The sequence below is a fragment of the Psammomys obesus genome, unplaced genomic scaffold (assembly GCF_907164565.1).
Source record: "Psammomys obesus unplaced genomic scaffold, mPsaObe1.curated_primary_1811, whole genome shotgun sequence".
Classification (NCBI taxonomy): domain Eukaryota; kingdom Metazoa; phylum Chordata; class Mammalia; order Rodentia; family Muridae; genus Psammomys; species Psammomys obesus.
In genome coordinates, this window is record NW_026589447.1 from 2,941,483 (window position 1) to 2,949,321 (window position 7,839).

At 38.0% G+C, this 7,839-nt stretch overlaps 1 protein-coding gene across 1 annotated transcript in view; it reads left to right on the forward strand.

Moving 5' to 3' along the window:
• The window catches only part of Ophn1 (oligophrenin 1), a 389,706-nt gene that overhangs the window by 321,975 nt on the left and 59,892 nt on the right, over positions 1–7,839 (forward strand). The window contains exon 16 of the mRNA XM_055605072.1: positions 4,451–4,610. Within this exon, the coding sequence (XP_055461047.1) occupies positions 4,451–4,610 (160 nt within the window). The remainder of the gene's footprint in view (positions 1–4,450; positions 4,611–7,839) is intronic.

Consider the following 7,839-nt stretch of genomic DNA (forward strand, 5'->3'; position numbering starts at 1 on the left):
CACTTTTTTCATTTATCATTTTGAGCATCATTCATTACTTCTGTATACACTGCATGTGTGTGTGTATGTGTGTGCGTGTGTGTATTTTTCTTGTTACTTTTTGCAGGCTGGCACCAAACTCTAGGGTTCAAATGATTCTCTTACCCCAACCTCTCAAGTACTTAGGACTATAGACCTAGGGCATGGTGATCAGCTCTCCTCATTCTTTTTAGCTGCTAGGAGGTGGTTAATACAGAAACCCACAATTGGTCAAAATGCAGAGAATATGTGTCCATGGAGTGTTACCTCTTATTCAAGATTCAGGGACCAAAGGAGAAAGATTATAAGATCCAGAAATTGAGAAAGAACATAGCAAGAGAGTGATGAAACCTGTCAGAGCTGCTGCACTCATGAACTTAGCCACTGTGGTTACCTGCAGAAGATCAAACCAGCCCACATTCTAGCATGGAGGGACAAGGGGTTCATTAATGACCCCTAGCACCACCTTTTTGCTATGGAGATTTGATGGCTTCCAAGGGAGGGAGATTTAGTTTTCTTTAAGGTTGTGGTTCCTTGTAGAACTCCAGTAGAGGGTCCCACACCCAAAAGTGTATGAACAACACAAATTGGAGTCAAATGGGTAATTAAATTTAAAAACTAAAAAGAGGACATGAAGTTGTGTGGGTATGGAGATGTTGCGCGTGTTAGTGGGGTATAAATAATCAAAATACACTGAATATTTATTTTGATATTTATTTTATTATTATTACTATTTATTATTATTGTTATTATTATTATTATTATTATTATTATTATTATTATTATTTACTATTTAGTCACTTTGTATCCAGGCTGTGGCCCTCTTCCTCATCTCCTCCTGGTCCCATTTACACTGTTCTTCCCCCTATGCCCTGCCCCTAGTCCACTGATGGGGTGGTCTCCTCCTCCCCTACTATCTGACCCTAGCCTATCAGGTATCATCAGGACTGTCTGGTTCCTCTTTCTCTGTGGTCTAATAAGCCCGCCAAGCCAGGGGTTGTTGAACAAAGAGTAGGCAACCAAATTCATGCCAGTGACTGCCCCTACTCCCCTTACTAGGAAACCTCCATGGAGACTGAACTGCCCATGGGTTGCCCATGAGCTGCCTATCTGAGCAAAGGGTCTAGGTCCTCTCCATGCATGGCCCTTTGTTGACTCATCAGTCCCTGCAGGGTCCCCTGGGCCTAGATTTTTTTTTTTGGCTCTGTTGGTCTCCTTGTGGAGCTCCTGTTTTTAAATTAAATGAAAATTTAAAAAATGTCTGCATTAAAAATGGTTGCACATGGAAAATTTTATAGGGCCTACCTGTATCTCAATGATAGATGATACCCTAGGGTCCATTCCTTGTGCCACAAACAAAGTGCATAGTAAGAGGACAGATGACAGCTGCAAAGAAATCTCCCCAGGTACTAGAAGGTCATGAAAAGCAAATATCCTAAATGGGATAGCAGGAAGCTCCTTAAGAGCAGTAGACATTAGCACAGCTTAAAATCCTCCCATAGAAGCTTAAGCTTCTGTTTTTCATTTGCTTGCAAATTTTATGATTTTCTTGTTTTTAATGGCTGAGTAGTATTCCATTGTGTAAATGTATCTGAATTTCTTTATCCATTTTTTGGTTAAGGGACATCAAGGTTGTTTCTAAATTCTGGCTATTATGAATAAAACTGCTATGAATATAGTTGAGCAAGTGTCCTTGTTGTATGGTGGAACATCTTTCAGGTGTATGTCCAGCTGGGTCTTGAGGTAGCACTATTCCCAGTTTTCTGAGAAAGCAACAGATTGATTTCCAAAGTGGTTGGTACATATTTGCACTCCCACCAGCAATGAAGAAGGGTTCCCTTTCTCCACATCCATTCCAGCATTGTCACTTGAGTTTGTGATCTTAAACCATTCTGATGGGTGTCAAATGGAATCTCAGAGTCACTTTGATTTGCATTTCAATGACCAAGGATGTTGAGCATTTCTTTAAGTGTTTCTCTACCATTTGTTATTCATCTGCTAAGAATTCTCCGTTTATCTCTGTACCCCATTTTTAATTGGATTATTTGGTATGTTAGTATTTATTTCTATTTCTTGAGATCTTTATATATTCTAGATATTAGCCCTTTGCTGGATGCAAGGTTGCTGAAGATCTGTTCCCAGTCTTTTGGCTGTCGTTTTGTTCTGTTGACAGTGTCCTTTCTGAAGCTTTTCAGTTTCATGAGGTACCATTTACTGTTGATCTTAGAGCCTAAGCAGTTGATGTTCTGTTCAGGAAGTTGTCTCCTGTACCAATGAGTTCCCCACTTTTTCTTCTAACAGATTTAGTGTGTCTGGTTTTATATTGAGGTTTTTGATCCACTTGGACTTACTTTACTTTTGTGTAGGTGAATGGATGGAACTAGAAAAGATTATCCTGAGTGAGGTAACCCAGAAGCAGAAAGACATGCATTGATATACTCACTTATAAGTGGATATTAGCCATATAATATAGGATGAAGTTACTAAAATCTACAGACCTAAAGAAGCTAAACAAGAAGGAGGACCCTAGGGAGGATGCTTAATTCTTATTCCAAAGGGCAAATGAGATAGACACTGGAAGGAGTAAAAGAAAGGGAACATGATGGGAGCCTACTACATTATGTCCTCTGAAAGACTCCACCCATCAGGGTATCAAAGCACATGTAGAGATTGACAGCCAAACTTCAGGTGGAGCACAGGGAGTCTTATGGAAAAGGGAAGGGGGATGGAAGGACATGGAGGGTACAAGAGCCCCACAAGGAGACCAACAAAGCCAAAAATATGTGCCCAGGGGGCCTTGCAGAGACTGAAGCATCAACCAAGGACCATGCATGGAAAGGACCTAGACCCCCTGCTCAGATGTAAGCAATAGGCAGCTCAGTCTCCATGTGGGTTCCCGAGTAAGGGGAGCAGGGGCTATCTCTGATATGAACTAGGTTACTTGCTCTTTGATCACTCCCCCTTGCAGAGTGGCCTTAACAGGCCACAGAGGAAGAGGATCCAGGTAGTCCTGATGAGACTTGATAAGCTAGGATCAGATAGTAGGGGAGGAGGACTCCCCCTTTTCAGTGGACTAGGGGAAGGAGAGGGGAAAAGAGGGAGGAAAGATGGGACCAGGAAGAGATGAGGGAGGGGGCTACAATTGGGATACAAAGTGAATAAAGTGTAAAATAATTAAAATAAAAGTTTTAAAAGAAGAATCTTCTGTTTTCAAGAGGAACTACGGAAGCAGGTAGTAATAGTTGGTAGAACAGTGATTACACTTGAATACCAACAAATACAGGTTTAAATCACCTGCCTTTCCAAACTGACATTATTGAGCACTTTATCCAGCCCGACCTCAGAATAAAATATCCTTCTTTTTGCAGTTGCGAACACTCAGTGAACAGCTCTGGTTTTGAACCTCATGGCCTGGTTCTTGCCTTGTAGGTAGTGGTTTAACCATTCCAGATCACTTGGTGGCAGCATGGGGATTCTTTTCCATTTTAATACCTGAACAAATTCTGTCACTAAAGAATAAAGGTTAATTGCAAAGGCATTTAAACTGTTGAAAAGGACTGATCAGCAGCCAGAAATATCAAAGGCCTGGATGCTGGTAGCTCATTTCCATATGAATGGCACCCAGCCTTTGTTAAGGGCTTAAGAGACTTTATTGTAAAGATTGGTCTAAGGATTTTGTCCCCCTTAATTGCCTACTCAGTGTCAAGAACTTGCCTGTTGGTAGGTCAGTCTCTCAGGGCCTTTGGCCTGGGTGGGTTTGGGGTTATTAGTGTTTTGAGTGGGTAGCTGGCCTGCTGCTTATTAGGCAAACTGTCCAGAGGGCTGCATGCTTTACATTTGCCTGCATCTAGTAGTTTAAAAGAGCTTTAGTGGAGTTCAGTTCCTATAAAAAATAATTAATTAGTAACTGTTGTCAACCAAAAACAAAGTTGGAAGTTGTTTACCACATAATAGAAGAAACAGATAATTAAACTGACGATTCCAACGCATTTTTCTCACCAGTACTATCATTTGAGGTGAGAATAGTACCAAGTGCTCAGCCCTGAACTCATGCACACAAGCAACACTAAATGGACCCAGCAAGTTGTATTTATAAATTTATGCATATGTTTATATGTAACAAGAATAATCAAAGTAAAACGAAGATGAATTTCAGAGGGAGTAAGCAGGGTATGGGTATGTCTTCCCACATATTTTACATTTGTCTCTGAACTCCTTTAGGGTTGCTAGCTCAGTTCCTCTTCTCTCACTTTGGCTTCTACTCATATACTATGTGTTACTTGCTAGTTATTTCTATTGTGTTTTTTCTTCCATATATATTTTAGTTCTCCCTTTCCTACCTTTTGGTGTTTCTTATCTCCTTTAGCACCTATCATAGTCCTGGTTACGAGAAAAACGAATCTGTTTCATTATTTGCTTTTTCTTCTGGCAGTGTGTGTGAGCACAGCAAAGAAAATCTTATGACACCTTCCAATATGGGGGTGATCTTTGGGCCCACCCTGATGAGAGCTCAAGAGGACACTGTGGCTGCTATGATGAACATCAAATTCCAGAATATTGTGGTAGAAATACTGATTGAACACTTTGGCAAGGTAAAAATTTCCTATATTTAATATCTCCCCTCCAAAGAAGTAACTGTGTGCCTTTTAACTGTAGTTTTTTATCTTCCTACCTCCATTTCTCATTTTTTTGCTCCCTTCTTTCTGTTCTTTTGTTGTTCATAAAGCAAAATGTGCTATAAAAAGTTTGGCTGTCGTGGCACTCACTGTGTAATGTAGATCTGCCAAGAGTTTCTCATCCTCCTGACTTAGCCTCCAGATTTTTGGGTTCACAGACACAAAGTTGTGTCTTATTATTTTGTATAAATGGACATTGAAAAAAAAATCCCACTGTGACACAATGACAAGTTTTTGAAGATCTATAAATTAAAACTTGGGCCTTGCACATGCTAAGCAAATACTCTACCACTGACCTATCTTCATTGCCCCCTTTTACTTTTTATTTTGAGACAGAGTCTTATTAAAGTGTCCAGAGCATCCAGGAACTCACCCTGTAGCCCAGACAGGCTTTGCAATTATGATTTTTTTCTGCCTCAGCCTCCCAAGTAGCTGGGATTAGAGGCCTACACCACTAAACTTGGCCACAGTGATGTTTAACATTAAATCGAATACTTAGCATTACATCTATTAATCAACTTGCTTGCACATGTACTGTTTTATTATTAAGCAAATTATGGGACTGTTAAAGGAGAAAAAGCCACTGGATGCTTCTAAGATATTAACCATGAAGTGTGGTGATATATTTAAACAGAGGAAAATGATAAGGTTGAAGGTGATACATATACAATGAAACTATAGTGTAGAAGAGGTATAGTTCCTCACATAATCCCAAATCCATGACTGATACTCCTAATCAAATGACAGATCAACAAGAGAAAAGTATTTGTATTTATATGTTTTATATTACTTGGTAACACTCTAGAAAAGTGGTTCTCAGCCTTGCTAATGCTGTAACCCTTTAATATAGTTCCTCATATTTTGGTGATTCTCCAACCATAAAATTATTTTCGTTGCTTCTTCATAACTATAATTTTGCTCCTGTATGAATCATAATGTAAAAATTGTTTGTTTGTTTGTTTGTTTTTGATGGTCTTAGGCGACTCCTGTAAAAAGGTAGTTTGACCCTCAAAGTGGTCAAATCCATAGGTTTAGAACCACTGATCTAGAATGAACACACCCCCTCAAATAAACCAGGTAAACTTGCACTAAGTGTGATGAGGCATTTAATTCTAGAGAAATACGACTAAAGGACAAAGGGATCTGATCTAATACTAATATTAGTACACCTAAGGGAGGCCTTTTGTTCAGGTTTTTGTTGTTTTGTTTTATTTTTTGTTTGTTCATTTTTTTGGTGTTTCTGACACCATTGTCTGTTTTCTCTGAAATTTAAATTGCACAACCCACTTTAGAAGAAACGTAGAAAAAAATTATGACATGTCTCAGTAAAAATGGGCAACAAAAGCTCTGAGAACCCTTGTTTGCTGTTTCTTCAAATGTCAAGTCCCATATTTATTTCAGTATAGCAAGTCAGGAACCCTTGCAAGACCACAAATGAATCAGAATATTTTATTTTAATTGCAACTTGAAAAAATTTTATGGTTGAGTATTTGACATAGTACATAGCTTATAAGGTAGCATATACTATAATTGGTTTAAATGAAAGGGTAAAACAAAGGGAGACAAAAAAATGAACCTGGTAATATTGTTGAGACAAGAAATATTTCTTAACAAGTATTATGTGCTTGCCACAGGTGTCTTATATTTGTAAGAACTTTGGAATAGATAGTGTCCTTTAGGAAAGCATTATTTAATAAGAACTTTATTTAAATTACGGGGCTCATACAGTCTGAGCCTATTAAAGTCCAAGTTTAGTCACTTGTTAGCTACAATTCGGTATGATGTAGGCTCAGGTGCTGAGATGCTACATATACCATGGCTCTAATATAAGAGATGTTTATTTCTTGGTTGTAAAACAATCCAACTAATGTGACTTGATATAATCAGGCTTCCTTGTTCTTGCTTTCTTAGTCATCTAATATCCTGCTTTCACCCCAATGGTCATTCATCATCTGCATCCTAGCTGTTGAAAAGAAGGAAAGACAGAAGTAGAGTTTATAACACTTTCCTTTCAGGTTATGATCTGGGAGTTAGACGTAAATTTCATTACATTCAATTTCTAAAATTCAATCTCACAATCATATTCACTGATAAGAGAGCCAGAAAAGTAGTTCTTGTATCGTTTTTCTTTTTTTTTTTCTTTTTCTTTTTTTAAGCCATAGTCTTTCTATGTACTCCAAAATAGCCTTGAATTTGTAGTTCATCTGCTTAAACTCCCAAGTGCTAGGATAAAAGACATATGACATTGCTATCTTATAAAGGTAAATTAAACACTTTACCAGCACATTCCCATTACAGTTTAAAAAGGAATAGGAGAATGCATATGAGGAAATATCTAGTGTTCTCTGCCGTATTATCTGGTTTACCTCAAAAACCTTTCATAAACTTTCTGATTTTTGTAATTGGAAATTCAAAGAGGATTGTAACTACCTATGTGATAGCCACATAGGTTATTTATTTAGGAATTGGCAGAATATAATGGGTGCCAAAATGCAGTTAGATAGAAGTGAGATCCAGTCTTCATAGCACAATAGCGTGACTGTTACACATAACTATGCTGAAATAGAAGAGTTTCTGAGTTTCTAGCACAATGAAACAATAAATATATAAGGAGATGGAAATACTATTTGATCTTTATGCACTGTATATGCATAGATATAGGTGTATGTATTGAATTATATCATAGTACCGCATATATATGTATAATTATTATGTGTCCACTAAAAAGTGTTAACAGGGATATTTTGACTAAGAGTGACAATATTTAATTGTGTACTACTTGCATCATCAGTCACGATGTGTAGTTGCAGTTTGGGATCTATATAAGGCTCCTTGTACTTACCAAGTTGTGAAAAAGTTGATAAGACCTATATAGGTACTGTATTAATCAGGACTTTCTAAGAGAGATAGAACCAGTATGTTACATATATAGATTCTAGAGAGGAGACCATTTGGGGGAATTAAATAGCACCACAGGCCACATATGTATTAGAGACTCCACAGTTCAAGTAGCATGAATCAGTCCATATCCAGATGTCCACAGAATCATGGAAGCCAACAGCATAAGTCATCTATACAGATACAGATACAGATACAGATACAGATACAGATACAGATACAGATACAGATACAGATACAGATACAG